General features: G+C 39.2%; 1 protein-coding gene across 3 annotated transcripts in view; it reads right to left on the minus strand.

The window, feature by feature from the left end:
- Positions 1–13,058, minus strand: part of igdcc4 (immunoglobulin superfamily, DCC subclass, member 4) — a 54,412-nt gene extending 41,354 nt beyond the window's left edge. For all 3 annotated transcript variants that reach the window (XM_041980288.1, XM_041980296.1, XM_041980279.1), the window contains exon 1: positions 12,334–13,058. In XM_041980288.1, the coding sequence (XP_041836222.1) occupies positions 12,334–12,400 (67 nt within the window). In that variant the 5' untranslated portion in view covers positions 12,401–13,058. The remainder of the gene's footprint in view (positions 1–12,333) is intronic.
- Positions 13,059–20,349: the final 7,291 nt, after the last annotated feature.

The raw sequence follows: 20,349 nt of genomic DNA on the forward strand, positions 1-20,349 counted from the left end.
TACTGACAGAGCATTTTATGTAAGATATTAATTGTTTTTTAATGTGATGCTACTGAAGTGACTGATGTGTTGGATCCAGCAGTATTACACTTCAAAGATATTTTTATGCCCATTTTTCACAAGTTGACAATTTCCTAACTTCTTCATGAAATGTCTGTGGGGTTCTTCGGTGAAAATACAACAGCTCCTTGTTCAACCCCTTTTCAGAGCATCCAGTTTTAGGGTGTGGGACGATTTACTGCACTCACTTCTGTCGTCCATAGATTCTGCCTCTTAAAATGCCCCTTGATACTCTATAATAACCTTTGAAGTATATTATTACTGTCTGACAGAGCAGACAGTAAACAGCCTCGGAGCTCAAAATAGCACAAAAAAGCAGATCCAGCTCCCACTGCCACTCACCAAACTGACAGAAAAATACTTAGGTGGTAGTTTTATTCTGAAATACTTGAATCTCCCTTATCTGCAATCAAACCATGGACAGGAGGTATTGATTCCTCTTTAAGAAATAGTTTTGTCATGAGTTGAATATTGAAATGTCTCTGGTTGTTAAATAGCACACTGCATAATCCAGCAGCCAGTCAGACAAATAATACACCAGTCAAAAATCCCATACTGAATTCTCATTTATTAATTCAGTATTTTAGGTTTTTAGAGTCTAATCACAGCCTAAGAACTGCTGCTCATGTGCTATTTTTCACCTAAGTAAACACATTTATTTTAGGAAAGGTAGAGTTGCTGATGGTGTATTCCCTGGAATTTCCAACAAACAAAAAAAAAGGATGCCAATTAAAAGTCCTGTTCCAAAGTTGGGATATAAAATATCAGTCAAAGTTTTGACAGAGAATTATTAGCTCAATTCTTCATTACATTCACTGTAATAAACTGATGATGGGAAACTGCTTTTATCTGCTGTTGAATTAAGATACTTTGTTCTCCCACTTTGGGGTAACAGCAAATGCAACATCATTTGAACTTGTAGTTAATGAAGATAGAGACTAAGAAAATGAGGCAGGCTAATTCTACAATTTTTATATACAGTATATGCAGTACATAAATTACTTTTTCCCCCAAATAACATACAAAACTAAAAAGTAAGAAAACCAGGAAGAAACATCTAAAAGATTAAACTTTATTATTTATTTTAGTATTTCAGAAATGGTTATGAATATTTATCTGTTAGTTGACTAAAATATTCCAATTGTTTCAGCTCAGCAAATACATTTTTTTATCTACCTTTGCCCTTGTCGTACTTGTATTATTTGTGCACGTTATCTGAAGTTCAGCTCTGTCAAAGAATTTCCTACAAACTTAGCATTCACAGTTAAAAAGAAAGTGCTCACATGGTGACTGTCCTCTCACAGAGTAAAAATGTGGGGATGTGGTGAGACAAACATGAAACAGAGAGAACAGGGGATAAAGAATGAGAGGGGGCGTATCTGTGCAGTCTCTCATGCCTCCTGCTCTATGTACATTGCTCATTCATCCCAGTCATATTTCCTCCAATCACAGAACGGCTTTCCTGTATGTGGGGCCTCCTAACAGCATGGGGCTTCCACAGGGTCATGTCAAGTGCCACACGCACTTGCATGAGTCAATAAAGCCAGCACTAAAACTAACAAGGGACTAACACAAGAGATCCTAATCAAAAACTATATATTCCCACAGAAACACACTGCACCTACTACAAAAGCCTAGAAACCCTGATGCATGAGATTGCATCTGCAAAGGTATTAAATGATATGGAAACAGAAAATACACATGTGCATGTGAGGACAGCAGACAACACACATGCACAACAGTTTAAAGTTCAAATGGGATTTCCTTTTCCTTGATGGTGCTTCCTAAAGCCAGTCACATGGACATTATAATGCACAACTGCAGGGATCAGGGCTGAGCATTACACACATTGTCAGAATGATAAATGGCACTGTTATGCGACACTACCTGGTTCATGCTCTGGGGAAGGGCAGTGATTAAGCTTTACATATTATGCTCATGGTGGTGATCTCAGTGAGGACATTTTCCATCAGAATATAAGCATCGTGCTGTTATCTTTCAATAATATACCACATCTATATGAGAACGAGGGCATGCATACTCAGTATGAATGCACAAGTGGTTGTTCAAGAGATTCATAAAAGTGTGCATCTGTTGGATGATGTTAGAAAATATTGGAAATCTTGTAACAAAATTGCAGCTCTGCATGAAATTTCTAAAGCTGCCTCTCCTGTTCCAGCTTCTAGTATGCTCATCAGTACAACTCCACATATACACACATAACCCACTTCAACCATTATGTGACTTAGCAGACTGTGAGGAGGGGGGGGGGGGTTATGAAGTGAGTCCAGGTTGGTTTAAAATGTGAGTGCAGCCAGGTTAATAATCTCGCAAAAGCACACACACAAACAAGAAAAATGATAAAAGCAAATCTTACCTGTGTGATACACTGATATACGGCCTCTAGAGGATATGTGATTATAATCTGGCCTTCAACTGAGCTTAGTGTCAACTATGGCTCCTCCAGTTTGCTCATAATAATTTACTGCAACACCTTTTCAGTGCATCTTGGCAATTGCTACAAAAATGTCACATCATGTCATCCAAACAAACTATGTGCCAAACTTAACTGAGTGAGTAATATGCTGCTGCATTGTAGGAGGACTATGGAATCAGTTAATTGAAAAAAATCTAAACACGATTTGATGTCATAATGTCAATTGTGAAGACTGTATCCCTGAGATGTGGGTTGGATCAGCTGGTGTGCATGTGTGTATATATAAAATCAGACAGGTGAGAGGACACATACTTTATTTAAAACAGCATTTGTTGGGGATTTAGATCACGCGATTTAGAAATAGCCACTGAATATTTATCTTGTGCAAATGAGTAAAAAATGTCCGATCAAGTGTATTTTTCCCCAAGTGGAACTGAACCTACATAAAACATAAAAAGATTATATTCTATCCACCAATATTTGAACCCACATGCAGCAGTTTTAATAAAGTTAAGTGGACCAGTGGGTTCCAACTTCCACATTAACTCAGGCAGCAGTTTTCTTGCATGATGCTTCTCTCTCCTTAGCAGCAGCAGCAGTGTTCTCTTCTTCATGAAATATCTCTTTTTCTGGCCCATATGCTTCAGTGAAAACCTCTCGCTCCAATCAGGTAAAATATATATTTATATTTTTTTTTGTCAGCGGTTGCCATGGTGAATCCAGGTATCGGTGCTTCACTGATGATGGCTTTTTTGTTGTGTTTCCCAACTCTGGGTACAGATACTCAGAGTTGATTGCACCAACTCGCAGCAGCTGTTCTGGAACTGAACACTCAGAGTTGTTCGGCTCAGAGTAAGTTAACCGTGAGTTTCTTTTTAGACTCAGAGTTAGTTGAACCTCCTTTCTGGAACAGGCCCCTGGTCATGCATGGAAATAATAATAATAATACCTTCAAATACCATGAAAATAAGAAACTACTAATCTAGACTGCTGTATCTAGTCACCATTCCTGATCCCCACCAACCTCAGCATCAGCTCTTCTAATGCAACAGATAGAAAAAGGTGTCTTCTGTCTTATCTTGCCTCACTTGCACCACATTGCCTTTGTATCCACAACTCAGCTGAGCCATCACTGACACCAACAATGACATTTGAGATATTTTGTGAAATTATTCCCCAATTCCCGCCATCCTGTGCCAAATGTCAATCCCTAATAAAAATAGGCATTAAATGAATTTACCATAACTATCTGAATAGCCCCAGAGAGCAAATCATGAGATTTCACATCAGACAAAATCAGCTGCAAGGCTCCTTTAATGCAAATGTGTCTGTGCTTAAATTTGTTTTCGCCTGCCGCTTGAACAGGCAGACACAGGACGCCATAAAAATCAACATATTCACTCCACAAATATACAGAGATGAAACTCAGCCCAGGGCATCTTTAAATAATATGCATCCTAATTTAGCATGTGTTCTCTGGGGAGAGATCAAGATGCACTCACAAATTGCAGCTGACACACCCATGCTCACACACAAGCAAACAAGCAGGGACATCGGGGGCACACCATACACCTCAGAAAACACACTCACATGCAGGTATCTAATTTGCCCTAATGTGTAATTACCTATTCTCAACAGACACAGCTGGCTTGTTTTCAAGTCTCAAGAGATCTGTGTATGTATGAGACATATTGAAAGTTTATGTTAAGTTTGGGCCTATGGTTCAAGCAACAGCTTGAACCATAGGCCCAGAACAAGTGTCATTAATCATCCTATTTGCATCATCTACCAGTGATGTTGCTAGGTACACATCCTGCATATCTGACGCATTAAAATCTGAAAGGACGCAGTAAACTCACTATCAATGCAGTTGCCACGACTTGCCGCTGGCTGCCAGAACCTCCCGAAGCAGTCGCAGCGACTTGCCATTGGCACAGAATTGCTGCTAGATGTAGGCTACTTCTACGGTGCTGCGACAGCTCTGTGGAGCTCACCAGGGGACAGGAGAACATGCCTGCAGCCTGCACCAAGTATGATTATAAACCGTTGCAATACTGCAATACTAAAACCAGATGGTAAGGACGATAAGAGGATTAATTTAATTTTATTTACAGCCTCGGCTTGTATTTGTATTGTAAACATATTTATAGACATTGTTGCTTGTTAGACCATGATCTATGTCAGTGGTCACTTGTAAACAGTTGGGGGAGCCTTATTTCGTAAGAGAACTGCGACTTCTATGTAACGTGTGCACGCATTTCTGAAAGCAACGTAATGGATTAAGTGCACTGTTAGGAGAATTTAAATAAACTGAATTAATAAACACACAATGTTAATAAATGAATACTGTTGCTTTAAGCATTGGGAATGTCATTAAAATTAATATAAACTATAATCTGAAAATGAAATATATCTTCCACAACCTCCAGAGCAGTTGCCACTGCCTGGGTAGTTACCATGAGCTGCCACAGCTAATACACAGCTGCTTTTGTTTGTGGAAGCTGGTGTTGACAAGATTAAACGAAGAATAATTTCATACTTTAATACTCCAATGATTGCCAATGTAACAACTAATCACTTCATCTATAATTAGTCTGCACATTTTTGTTTTTGCACCCCATCAAACAAACTATGCTGTAGTTTTAGCTCCTCAAATCTCTTTGGTAATACACTCTATGCAATAACCATTTTATTCCCACAGCCCATCACAGCCTGCAGACAGTTGGCATAACACATGCCAGCTGTAGCCTCCCATGCGTTTAACATCCACATGCATTGACGTTACTGGAAATCTTCCGCCAAGCATCACGGCGGGTGGTGGTGGATGCAGCTTTATTGTTATTTTATTTGATTTTTTTTATGTCATGCCAACATGAAAGTTATTTTTTTAATAAACGTATCAGATTTGAAATTTTCTTAAATTTAACATAGAAACATAAATATGTCTGTTAATTATAGCCATGTCATACAATACTACCATCAATGACGTTTAACACTACAATTTAAGATATAAAAGAATATAAGATATAGGACTAAATACATTTTTTAATTGGGGACACATTGAATTTGCCACCGGGGACTCTACACCTCTCAACATCACTGAAAATAAATTAAAAATAACCATTACATGTAGTAATAAAATCTGGAGTGCTGATAAAAAGGAGAAGAGAATATGAGAATTTTTCTATTTTCAATTTAGTCTTCGCAGAGAATGATAAATGCAAACAATATATATGTGTTAAATTTTCTAAAGCACTGTCAGAGATTTGTCACGTGAGTAGTAACAGTGTAAAAACCTACGCAAGACATTCCAAATCCATCCACCCACGACAGCAATGTTTAATATTCTGTACATGCCATCAGGTTGCAAACCTGTCCCCCTGGTGCAGACACAACGAACTGGAGCTGAACGCACACTGAACATTAAAGATGACTGTAGAGTTTAGAAGAAAACACAGACGACAACACATCGAGAACAAAAACATGGAGAGCAGCACCAGCTCCATCATGAAGAGTCCTACAGGGGGAAGATCTGATGTGTATACACAACACACTCATTTTGATTTAATGAGTTGGTAGCGCAGGGTAATGAAAATTAGATAAAACCTATGGCGCTCAAAGTACACTGCAAAGTAGGGATGTCACGGTTACCCGATTTCACAATTAATCACAGTATTAAACGCCATGATTAATTAATCATCAAGATCCCTCAGTACCGTCACTTTCCATAAAGGATTATGTCTGAATCATATCAGCAGATCAGTGCAACTCGCACATAGAACAAAAACAAAAATACACAACATCCATGTGTTACTGCTTGTCATTGTCATCAGGTGTCACTGTGGAGCTTTCCAGCCTGTGAAGCGTGTCATAAAAAAGTTGCTTTGAAATGAAGAAATACATTGAATATTTTACCACCTGCAGGATAACCACCTGCTTGGTGCAAAAAAAAAAAGCTAAAGGTAAATGGGCTAAATTACATTTATGTTTACCTGACTTACCATTGACATCAAATGTCATTATTACATTTGCATTTTGTGTACCACTTGGGTTGGGCTGCAGTGTGACAAGTTAAGTGGTGTTCAGTTAACATTACACATTATTCATTATATGACACAACAAAAAAAAAAAAGTCTCAAACTTTTTCTTTGGTCAGTTCTGCTGTTTGTGTGTTTGACGTGTGAGGTGTAAGTTGATGCCTTCTTTTAGTTGTTAGTGTGCAATGGGCCTTAGGAAACCCATATTCAAATTTTAGATATACGGCATTGTTTCTTTGTTTTCTCTGTTCCGGTATTATCTATGTTTCCAACTGTAGCTATAACGCAAAAGGAAAGCTGTTAGAGGTTTTTGTTTTGCTGAAAGGTAATAAGAATAAGAGTAATGCAAGCAAGCATAGAGGTTCAGCTAATATTCTAAATAGCCTCACTGGTGAATTCAATTGTTAGAAAAAAAAAAGTTGCTGTACAGTTTTAGTGTTCAGTGTGGTCAACATATGATGCAAAATGTCATTCACCTTTGTTTTTTTGTTTTTGTTTTTTTTTTTTTTTGCTTGTGGAATTTTTACAAGCATCATCTCATATTTTGAAATGTAAAATTGAAATCTAATAAATCTAATGTCATTGTGACAAGCCAAAAAGCTTCCCCTTTGTGTAACTTTACATTGCTATGATGTTTAAGCTAGAGACTGGACTTTACACCACCATACCAAGGTGCAGAATGTGGGATAAAAGCCCCCCTCCCCTTAGATTTTCCTCTAGAGTGGCTTTTTAAAATTGATCCAGTCTAACCTGAGAATACTGGAGGATTATTATTAGTATTATCACTATGTTGTTGTTATTGTTATGATTTATTGTACTTTTTGTTTTTCACATGCTAATCCTGAACATATCAATCCACCTGTCAGCAAAATGATCCATCATCATGTATTTTAAAGATTTAAGAAAAAGCTTAAAATAAAACATCAAACAATGCAGTCATGTTGATGAGCGGGCCTAAAGGGTATGTGAGGACCTTTGAGAAAAGATTTTTACATTAGAAAAGCTTTATTTTAGATTAATTCTTTGTCTGAACAGGCTAATAAATATCATCAATTTGACTATATAAGGTGACAGCATGACCATATATAGGTGAGTCCATCCTCACTGAATAGACTCCTTTTCCCAAACTTTATCCGGGACTCTACTGCTTATCTATTCATGCTTGCATTTTGTATAAATGTCAACAGAAAACAGAATGTCTGTTCTATTTTTTTTTCTCTCTTTCACAAAAAGCACAGCCTCCTTGTGAAAAACAAATCCCAAGGACAGCACTGTGCATGTGTGAGCAGCTTACAAGGGCTGCTGGTGCTGTTCTGTGGCTGAGCAAACTGAAAGGGCAGGAATGGCAACTGCTTGCTACAGTCACTAAACGTGTAATCAAGTGCTTTAAAAACAAACTCACTTATGAAGAGTCACTATGAAGAGTTGTTATGTTAGGAGCTAGAAGTATGCTAACAATAAGGCATGCTAACATTGAACTAATATTAGCTCAGTTAGCAAAACGATTAAAGCAAAATGCCTCACTAAAGTAAAAAAAGTGATGCTAAATAGCTCGTATTTCACTTTGGAATGAAGAGAAAGCCTGCAAAGTGGATTAAAATTGAGAAATGAATTGTAAAAAAAAAAAAAAAAAAAAACACAATTGTCTTTTTTCCCAACCAGCCTAAAGTTCAGTCTGTTCTAGCTTAGTACAAAGAAAGAAAGAAAGAAAGAAAGAAAGAAAGAAAGAAAGAAAGAAAGAAAAAGGAGTACTTTGAAATCATCATGGGACCCCCCTCTGTGCATGGACTGAAGAACAATCATAATTGTTTCCCTCTTAAAAAATATCCCTCATTTCAGAGGCTATTACACGGTTCATGCCAGAACTGTATCCTTTTTTCTTTAAGGGTAACATCAAATTATAGAATGAAAGCTGAGGAGAGCCACCCACTCTGGGTAATGATCCATCAGTCGGTGAGTGAGATGATAACTGGATCAATTTCTGCTGTTTAATCTGTGAAATCAGTCACATATGCTGTACATGCATGCTTTCATACAGCGTTTATACTTTCCTCATATCTATTAAGAATAAGCAGATTCAAGAAGAGAAGGTAGTGGGAACGAAATGAACGCATAGTACATCTGAGTTTGATCAAGGCATTTCACACTCTGATGCTCCTGTGGAATTGGGGTGGGGAGGGGGCTTGTTGCACCGTGCATCTCCCAGCTATTTTAGTTCATGATATTTAAGCATCACATGCATCACATAATGGGCCAGAACAGAACAATAAACTAAAGGGAACATTTAATAAGAGTTTAGAAGACTTGTTAAATTACAATGCTATGTTTCTCAGGGGCAGTACCTTAATTAGTGTGAATACACAGACTCCCTGGCACTTTTGTTTCTTTCAGTTGTTTATGTTGGGTTAAGTGAAGCTTAAATATTTTCATTTGATCTTTAGAATAAATGATATAAGTTCTTTGTAGTAATAGTTCTTGCTCTCATCTTTGTCCCACCAGCACCTTGTTCTAGAATCACCCACAGCCCCCCTCCATTCCCAAAACCACCAACACCCACCTCATTTATGGATGCTCCACTTTTGGACCCATATAAAACACACCGAACTGGGGGAAAGCGAACGTTATTTAATGACCTTGATGACAGCACAATGTAATTATTTGTTAATAATGCCTGATAAGTATTAATATTCTAATTTTCTCATAAAATACAAACTTCCAATCAGCTGAGCTCATGAGTAAAAATGCTGCTTTTATTCTAAAGCAGAGGTCACTAACAAATGGACCGTGGTCCGGATACAGACCCAGAACCTGTCCCATATGGACCCAGAGCTAAAGTATAAAATCTGACGAGGTTCTTTTATTTTAACTGGCACAACTTTGCAGTCTTCACGAAAATGGTCAGGAAACATGCAGACCAATTTGCTTCCATAAAAACAGATCATGTCTGAAATCAGATACCAAGGTGGATAGGTTTGAGAACTCCACCGTCTGTGGTATTGTGAGGACAGTGTAACCACACAACTGGAGGATATGACGTCGGTGTGAAGAACGTGCACCAAACACAACAACAATAATGGCATCCATGATTAACTGTGTTGTGGTGCTGCTCCATACAATCCTGGCTTGTGTACGGCTTTAGCACCAAAATGCACGGCTTTTACAACACAGTATTACGCTACTGTACGATCAACAGCGGGAGCAAGCGGGTATGTCATTCACTGCACATGGGCTATGTCTTGTTCTAGCTCGTACCGCCCCCCATAGCCTTGTAGTATGTACTACAGTGGTTTCGTGGGGACGGTGAGGCCTTTAGGCGAATTTGTACTCGCGTCTGCGTGCAGTTGATTATAGCGTAGCTGATGCTGGTGAGTTTGCTCTCACACTTAAGCGTAGGGGGTATGCGTCATTTGGTGTTGTGTTGCAGTTTCTCCTCCTAATCTGAAGGTAGTATCCACCGGTAAACTCGCCAGGTCGGAGTTCTTTTGATGGTTCATTTCAGTTCCTTCTGTTTTAAAACAACAAGAATGGCATTCAGAAATCTGGAAACTTGTAATCCCAAACTGACCAATCATAAGAGAGTACATCTGTGTGACTGTCTGCGTAGCAGGTGTGCATGTCAGGTCTGAAAGAGGTGCACATCAGGCCTCCACGGAGCTACGCAGCACCTACGGCAGTGACACAGATGCAGACACCATGCAAGTATAAATCTGCCTTTTCTACTTGTTTTCGCCACCATTTTCACACCTGAACCGGCTTCCATGCCATGTGGGCATAGCCTAAGAGGCAGGTAGCAAGACGTAGAAGGAGAAGAAACGCTAGCAGCCTGTTTTTCTTGGTTACTGCAGCCGTCCAAACCGGTACGCCCCTACCCACATGTGTGCACAACTTCACTTGATCATATATATATATATATATATATATACATACATACATATCATGATCTCCCAGAACTTGCCTCCAAAAATTTTTCTCTAACTGGATGTCTTTAAATTTTTGTTGAATACCCTTTCTCTAAAGCAAAACACAAAGCGAGAAAAACTTGAAATATTCCAGTGGAGCTTAGAATTGAATAATTCTCTGTTCTCTGTTACAAACATGATTGTTAAAATAAATGGAAAGCTGTCACGATATGGTTTAAATGCAAAACTGCAAAATGGATGGCAATAAATCTCCCTGTACAAACAAATCAACATCCTCCTCACTTTTATCTCAGACAATCAGCTTTTGCTTACTGGAGTTTTCATCATGTGGTTGTAATCACCTCCAATGTGGCACTTGCTCTTGTGTGGGGCATATCTTGAGGGACGTAATTCTTTATTCTGACTCTGCTGGAGTCTGCAGGGCATGGTACTCTAACTCTATATAAATTGTATCCTCTGACCTTCCGCTGATGTATAAGATGGAAGTCAAGGAGGCACACCTCTAGTCACCCCTCTTTTACGGCCTTCATAAGCATAATTGAAGAATGAATAATGGAACACATGAGTAAGAAATGCTGTATTGCAGAGTGAGGTGATGTCTTGTACATGAACTTCATATCTGACTCTTTCACTACCAGAATAATCCCTGTGAAAATCATTGCTTTATTACACTGAAGGCAAAAATCACCGAGACACCAAATTACTAGCAAGCTGTGCCTTAGGAACCAAGAGAAGGACAAAACTATAAAACTACTGTGTGTTTACATGACACTAAGGTCATGGAAAAAATGTTTTCCTTCCCACCTGTCTGGTCCCATCACTGGCAGATAAATACCAATCTGCTAGTGCATCAAACTTGATGAGAAGGTGAACATTATCCATTGTTAGTTTCATATAGTAGACCTATATCCTTTTCTTTCCCCCTTAATTCTCTAAAATGAGGGTTTAAATTTACTTATGGACGGATTACATGCTGATTAATTACTTTTTTTCTCATCGCTTTTCTTTTTGGCAGCTCCTTACAGCCCGCCTTTATCAAGTTAAACAGACAAGCAGAATGCTTCCCATCCTGTCTTCAGTGGAAAGTTTTAAGAGAATAAACACGTGTTAGGTCCACTCGTTACACCACCATATTCTGGCCCCCGAAGAGCATTTAAATGTTTAAACTGCGCTGATAGTCTGCGCAGCTCTTTTATCATGTAAATCATAGTGTCCAGACTTTCCTCCCCAATTGCTGCCTTTCACTTTCTAGAGCTAACGACAAATTAATCTGCTGCAGTGCATCTTTTACTGTCGGAAACACGTTTCTCTGCCAGTTGATTGGGCTCGTGCGCTGATAAATGATGCACTTATGGTGGTCTCTCAAACAACTTTTGAGAAGCTCGCGACTGAATTCGAATGAACTGTGCACACATTCATTCAGAAGATAAGTTATTATTTCGTGCCAAGCATAAAAAAGTAGCACATGTCTTCACTGTGAGCCCTATTCCCTTGTTTGGATCCTAAACTTTGAGTCAACCCGGCTGGCTCAAAGCGCCGCGGCTGGCCCTGTGGCAGCATTTCAAGGCTGCACCTCATGGGGCAATGTGTTGCAACTTCACAATGCAAACGTCTCACAACCAAGTAAAAATACACCCCCACCACACGCATCATAGACACCACAGAGGCCACATGAGGTGAAGACGAAATGCTGAGGAGACACAGCGCAAACTGTGCAAGGTGCAAATTCACGCAGTAGCTCTCCCCTGTGTTTTTGCAGTCCACTTATGTGCTGAGTAACTGCACTTCATATGAGTGGTCTGCTGCTCAACACATGCACCCAGAAAAAATGTAGATTATCGAAGTAATGTTTTTTTTTGTTGTTTTGGATTTTTTTTACCTTGGTTGGATGCACCACAAAACAGAGAAAGAAGACAGAACAGCCAAACTGGACTCTCCACCGCCATGTACAGCCTTTGATTTCCACCAGTGGGGTAGCAGCGTGCGTCTAAACAACCAGCTATAGCGACATGCACACGTTGGAATCCGCTTTTGTCTCCGTCGGTGCGTAAAAGAGTCAGAATGTTTCGCTCTTTGCTGAACAGTCCTCTGGCTTCCCCAAGAAAACGCTGGCATTAATCGGGAAGAGCCGTCGTGTCTCTCGGCGCTTCCACGCCATGTTTCGAGCAAATGTTAAGTGTGTGTTGCCGCTGATCCACACACACGTACACACGCATGGCCGCACACATGCGCGCACATCTTTGCGCACACGCCCGTTCACCAGACACTGACTGGCTAGTCGTCGCTGGAGTCCTGAGAAACTGTCCGTGATTCTAACACACCCCTTCTCGCTCCCTTTTGTTGCTCTCCTCTCACACTCTGAAGATCCGTTCACAGCAAACACACTGCTGGGTGGTTGTCCAAAGGAAAAAAAAAAAAAAAAGTACTTTACCCCAGGCGCCCTCTCTCTCTTTCTGTATATCTCTCTGCCTGTCTGTCTGGAGTGACGGAACCTTTATAATGATTCAGTGCCTGCAAATGGAAAATGAAGTGTGGAGAGAGACCTGGCTAAAGTGTCTGTAAAGACTGCTAATCCATTGCCCTGACTGAACCCGAAGCTGGAAACGCAGCTGATGTTTATGAGCCCTCGTGCATTAATGCAGCTACACGTCCCGTCCAGACATTATCTTAGTCTAACACACATTAATTCATTTGATTTACTCAATTCTATGTCTTGCATCATTGTTAATGGCTTACGTGTGACAAAGCAGGTCTGATTTAAATAAAAGATAAGGGGGAGGTTGCACAATGAGGTGGACTTGGGGGAAGGAGTGGGAGGTTTCTGGGTGTTGTGCATCCCAATCAATCAACCACCTCACCCCCTCCTCTGAGAGCTGAGGGACCCACTGACTTTTGCGTGTACACATAGCAAGAGCCAGCTGGAGCTCAGCCTTCCCAGTGCAGACAAAGACTCGCCTCCTGCAGCGTTCTCGGCATCACTGATACCAGCAGTATCCCCACATTCACCAGCTTACAGAGCTGTGCAGGAGAGAAAGAACACGGCTCGGGCTTTAACCTGTCAGATAAGACTATTAGGAAGCAGAACACGTGCACAGCAGAACTGCAGCTTGTCATGCTGAAATGCATATTCCATTATTGTTTTTTTTTTTTTTTTTAAGTTTCACTATGCCATGCATTTCATTTGATGTGGTGGAGACTGCTTGTGTGAAATGAAAGCCCAGTGATGGTTGTTTTGGGCCATCTGCATGCCATAAATATAATGTATGCTTTTAAAAGAAGGGTTTTATTTCTTTTTAATAAATAGACAACTTTGCAGCTAAAGAAGGTGTTATATTACTTGACACTGAGGAAGAACACTCAATCAATCACTGTAATGAAAGAGTTCTCTTTGGTAATAATATCTTGTCCAGCCAGAATTCTGGCCTCAGTGTATTCATTTAATACTGATGGGAGATTGATTTGAGCCGATGAAATGAAATAGGATGGATGCATTTCCCAGGTGTCTGATTAAAGCAAATGTCTAGGCCATTGGATTATGTGATTGCATTGGAAAACTAATAGCCTTGCACGGCTGTGTCCTCTGCAATTGTGGTCAAACTGCAATTTCGATGCGTCTCCCTTTTCCTCCCCAGCTGCTGAAAAATTATGAACACCGACCATCAGCTGCTCACAAATTTGGAGTTTTGGCTGAGTGCCTCCATCTGTTACTCAGTCCATATGAGTTGCACGGCAGTTGCTTCATACAAAGTTGTAGTAAATAAAAGCAGTTTGTAGAGCAGTACATGATTATGCAGGTTTATAAAGGAGGCAATCAGAGGCAAACAGTGGAACAACTTGTAACCCATCAGATCTGATCTCCACCAAGTTGTGTTTTTGATTATGTGTAACCTGATGCTCATAAAACAAACCAAATGAACGTGCAGCAGCAATGTTTGAAGCTGCCAACAAACATGGCAGGTCCTATTCTCTGTTTGATCCATGCTCTGAGTCTGTTTGCTGTTTTGTACAAGATGATTATCACAGAACAATGTTCCAGCAGGCTCCATTTTAGTTTAACCTTGTAAAAGAAGCAGGAGATATATAAACTAACGGGTCAGCTGCAGAGAATATTTTATTCACGTCTGATGACCTGTCCTCGGAGACCAATTAGCATAGTAAACTTGTCTGCCTTCAGTTAGACAGCAAGAAGTTTCAGACGCTTGCTGTGAGCAGAGAGAGGTAAGTGACCTCTTTTGTTGTTCTTTGAAAATATATTTGATTATTCTACTACAGAGAATACTGCATTTGGCTGGAGTGGAGATGAGTGTCAATGCTACACTCCTGAATTTGTACTGCTGTATTCATATGTGGAGCACTTCAGTTTTCTGAAATAACTAAGATGGAATGAATAAAATGAAAAATAAAATAATAATCCTAGATGGAAATTGCATTTGTTGTTGTAATGACAATGAAGTTATATTCTATCACACACACACACACACTTATATATATTTATATTTATATATATATATATATATATATATATATATATATATATATATATATATATACATTAAATAGAATAATAATTAATTGGAAAAAGAAGTGCTTTGTTTCAGAGGCGATAGCTGCTGGCAGAAATGAGTTCAGGTATTTTTCTGACTTGCTTTGGACTTGACAAGGCCTCACACTGAACCCACTCTGTTTATTCACTGTGTTGTGTAGAGCAGTGACCCCCAACCCTGGTTCTCAAGGCCCACTCTCCTGCAGGTATTAGGTGTTTCCCTGCTGCAACACACCTACTTCAAATTAAATGGATCTCTGACAAGCTCTGTACAAATCTGCTATTGAGCGATTAATTTAAGTCAGGTGTGTTGCAGCAGGGAAACACAGAAAGTCTGCAGGACAGTGGACCTTGAGGGCCAAAGTTGGGGATCACTGGAGTAGAGGATGCAAAGAATCGTCCATTATTTTCAGCAGCTTCTGAAGCACTCTTTTCTGGGTTCGCTAGTGGCTGCAGAGTTATCCTCAGGGCAGAACCAGCCTTCTTGATCAGATTCTGTCTCGTTAAGTCTCTGGCTCTGATGTAGCTCCCCCAGCAGATGCTACAAAGCTGACTGAACTTTCCACAACAGGCTTATAAAAACCTGCAACATCTTGGTGCAGACAATGTTGAAATTTACAGAGGTTTAGTTGTACATAACTTTAGCTGTACATATACACTTGTTAAAGAATTAAGGATATGAGTGACAAAAAGAGCAAATGCAACTGGTTAATGGGAAGCAATAAAACAAACACAAAGCCTGGACTTATTACCACTGTCACTTTGCACAACTGCACAACTGGAATACTGTCATTTTGCACTTTAGATCCAGAATTGCTGGACTTCAGATTTTATTTTAGTTATTTTTTTTTTATCCCTCTTATTTTATTGTAATTTTGCAACTTGTGGCTTCCGATGATGGAGCAGCAGTGTGTATGTATTGTTAATTCTTTGTTACATGAGAATCCTTAAATACAACCTCATTAAGAAAATAATTCACAGTTAATAATAACATGATTATGGACAACATGGATCTTCTGTTTTTTTTTCTTTCTTTTTTTGTCTATGGAGGTACATGTGAGCTGTCTCATGATAATTTACCTCTTTTCATTCATTTACACCATTTATGTAGAGCAAATTTCACACTCATCTCAGGCATGAATAATCTGTAGTCAACAAGAGATTCACATGAGTAATTTTTTTTTAAGAAATACTACATTTAGAAAAAAATATTGATGATTTCATTACAAGGCTATTGTATGATTATGCAGTGTATAAGTATGATACATGTACAGGTCAATATGCGTGTTAAGTAAAATATTTGTTATTGGCCTTTATTTTATATTTGCCATTGATCATTTTTGGTTTTCATTCAAGTTAAAAGGTTACAAAATAGCATTTAAGAGATTTAAAACATTTCCCCTATTACTCTCATCCTTACAGATGGTGGTCGTCCTGTTAGCGACTCAGTTCTGGTAACTATGCAACAATCAGACACAACCAAATTAAATGACTGCCATAGAAAAATATGTTGCTATGTTTATGTGATTTTGTTTGGCCTGTCAGTAAATGGTTCTTCTATTTGAAAAGTATTTTAAAGAGTAAAAAAAATATATATATCCTCTATTGTACTACATTATTAAGCATTGTTTAATCAAGATTCAAACATGAAATGTGTAATTTAAGAACATACAGTTAGGCTTAAAATTAGTCATACCTCTGGCAAATTTAGACTTATGTATGTATGTATGTATGTATGTATGTATGTATGTATGTATGTATGTATGTATGTATGTATGTATGTATGATTGGAAATGACACATACATCTCCAAAAATATAATTAGATAAAATTTTTGCAGATCTCTGCTGGTATTTTTGACCATTCATCCTTTGCAGTGAGCACCAGATATTAGAGGTTGGAAGGCGTCCTTGCAATAACCCCAATCTTTAGTTCCCTACACAGATTCTCTTGTGGGTTCAATTCGGGACTGTGGCTGGGCAACTCCATAACGTTCATATTTACCATTGCTTCATAACTTTTGCTGTGTGTAGTTTTCTTTTTTCATGATGCCATGTATGTTGATTTGGTTTCCTGGCCCATAAGCTGAAAAACACCTCCGAATCATTATGTTCCCACCACCATGCTTGGCCATGGGGTTGAATGATGCCAAATGCAGGCTACATTATTGTGGTCAATAATTCTATTTTTGTTTAATCTGACCACAAAACACAAGACCATAAGTCTTTATGGTAATCTGACTTTACAAAACTTAACATGGGGATTCTGACATAACCAATTATTACACTTACAGATCCACTGGTATGTAGCCTACTCATCACAGGATTGCTGTGCATCAAATAGGTCAGTACTCCCAAAGGAGCTGCTGAATGGGGCTTCGAGTAAAGAAACTTTTGACGAAGTGATTGGCCAGAAAGACTTAGCACATTCACAGGGCTTCATCACAGATTTTCCACAGTGTTTACATAATACTTTAATAATACTTACTGTGGCCACTGGAACTTCAAGAGATTTAGATATGGCCTTGGAGCCCTTTAATGAGTTGTGAGCAGCCACAATGTGCTGTCACAGGTCTTCACTAAGCTCTTTTATTTTAGCCATGACTTGCCTCAAACCAACTGCAGAAAGCTGCTGCTTTTCAACTGATGATTTGATAAAAACAGCTGTTCCCAGTTAACCAGGGTAATTAGAATGCTTCAGAACAGCATGGAGTATTTGGAATGAAATAGAACCTTAAATTTTCTCACAGACAGTGACAATTTACAGTGGGTATGAATAATTTAGCTATTTTTCATAAAATGTAAGTCAAGTATAGAAATAGTTTTTTTTTTTTTTTTTTGACTGAGGTCTATAACACATTTTAGTATCATATTTGGACACACATCTATCTCCTTTCTAGACAGAAGAAACATGCGGGTCTATTTAAAAATAAATAAAAGTCTGACTTAGCCATGAGTATGAAGAATTATTAACATAACTGTAATATTGAAATAAAACCACTTATAATTATGGATTAACTGTATTTATACATAAAGTATTACCTTGCTTTGGTGTCAGTCGCTCTTGTGTCAGTGCTACTCTCCGAAGGGATTAATAAAGTATTTCTATTCAATTCTATTCCATACAAGGAGTCTTGAGTCTGAGCTTTTTGAGTATTTAAATGCAAGTACAGCTGCCTTCAAGGTGTCTGTCTGTCATCTTCTTCAAGGTCAGAGACATCAAACTGCATCTGACACCAGACCGCCTCCTGAACAGGAAAGAAAATTGATGAGTGAATGAAAGACAGAGAGAACAGTGCCCTCATGTGGAAATGCTGGGGAGTGACCATGCGAGACTCCAGAAGACGTTTCATTCATGTCAAACCTACAAAGGGACCAACAGAGGCCTGAATGTTAGAGACAGTGAAACAGATACTTCCTCAAGTCTGAATGAAGATCTGCATTTCAATGCAACTTATTCTCATGTGCTTCCTTCTTCTAGCATTTATTCACACAACCCGTGAAAAGACGACGTTTTTCTGGCCAAAAGAAATTATGCACGTCTTTCATTTCAAGCTGTGTTTAATCAACTACTGTGAAATGTTTAGTGAACAAACACTGTATGTTACGGTCCATGGTTCATGTTTGGATATTTAAACAAGTTTGGCACATGATTGCCTTACAACAATGTTATTTCATCTCCTTTCACTGGAGGGGTGCCCTTCACATGCTTGGTTAGCAGGTGTGTTTCCATAGAAACTAAGAAAACAGTGACACATAGGTTTCGAGGGTATCCTGGCAAAGTTTTTTTTTTTTTTTTATCTTTTTATTGGAGGACACTGACTCTGGGGAGCAGTGGTGCGGAGCTGCAACAAACAAGGCTAATAAGCCTCACATAAGAAATGCAGACTTACAGAAATCAATATGCATTAACATGCTTAGTAAAGACAAACTTTGTCTTCAAGCTTTCCGTACAATAACTGTATGGACATGAGGGTGTCTGTGTTGAAGACAAAGTATCACTCAATGCTGCACTTTCTCTCAACGACAGGGTTAGAGTTAAGAATACAGGGTGTGCAGAATTATTAGGCAAGTTGTATTTTTGAGGATTAATTTTATTATAGAACAACAACTATGTTCGCAATGAACACAAAAGACTCATAAATATCAAAGCTGAATATTTTTGTAAGTTGGAGTGGGGCTTTTTTAGTTTTAGTATCTTAGGAGGATATCTGTGTGTGCAGGTGACTATTACTGTGCATAATTATTAGGCAACCTAACAAAAACCAAATATATACCCATTTCACTTATTTATTTTCACCAGGGAAACCAATATAAGAACTCAAAATTTACAAATATACATTTCTGGCATTCAAAAACAAAACAAAAACAAATCAGTGACCAATATAACCACCTTTCTTTGCGAGGACACTCAAAAGCCTGCCATCCATAGATTCTGTCAGTGTCTTGATCTGTTCACGATCAACATTGCGTGCAGCAGCAACCACAGCCTCCCAGACACTGTTCAGAGAGGTGTACTGTTTTCCCTCCCTTTAGATCTCACATTTGATGAGGGACCACAGGTTCTCTATGGGGTTAAGATCAGGTGAACAAGGAGGCCATGTCATTATTTTTTCTTCTTTAGACCTTTTCTGGCCAGCCACGCAGTGGAGTACTTGGATGCGTGTGATGGAGCATTGTCCTGCATGAAAATCATGTTTTTCTTGAACAATGCTGACTTCTTCTTCTTGTACCACTGCTTGAAGAAGGTGTCTTCCAGAAACTGGCAGTAGGACTGGGAGTTGAGCTTGACTCCATCCTCAACCTGAAAAGGACCCACAAACTCATCTTTGATGATACCAGCCCATACCAGTATCCCACCTCCACCTTGCTGGCGTCTGAGTCAGAGTGGAGCTCTCTGCCCTGTACTGATCCAGCCATGGGCCCATCCATCTGGCCCATCAAGACTCACTCTCATTTCATCAGTCCATAAAACCTTGAAAAAATCAGTCTTATGATACTTCTTGGCCCAGTCTTGACGTTTTATCTTGTGTGTCTTGTTCGGTGGTGGTCGTTTTTCAGCCTTCCTTACCATGGCCATGTCCCTGAGTATTGCACACCTTGTGCTTCTTGGCACTCCAGTGATGTTGCAGCTCTGAAATATGGCAAAACTGGTGGCCAATGGCATCTTGGCAGCTTCACGCTTGATTTGCCTCAGTTCATGGGCAGTTATTTTGCGCCTTGTTTTTTCAACACGCTTCTTGCGACCCTGTTGACTATTTTGAATGAAACGCTTGATTGTTCGATGATCATGCCTCAAAAGCTTGGCAATTTCAAGAGTGCTGCATCCCTCTGCAAGACATCTCAATATTTTT

This window comes from Melanotaenia boesemani, chromosome 1, assembly GCF_017639745.1.
Source record: "Melanotaenia boesemani isolate fMelBoe1 chromosome 1, fMelBoe1.pri, whole genome shotgun sequence".
Taxonomy (NCBI): Eukaryota; Metazoa; Chordata; class Actinopteri; order Atheriniformes; family Melanotaeniidae; genus Melanotaenia; species Melanotaenia boesemani.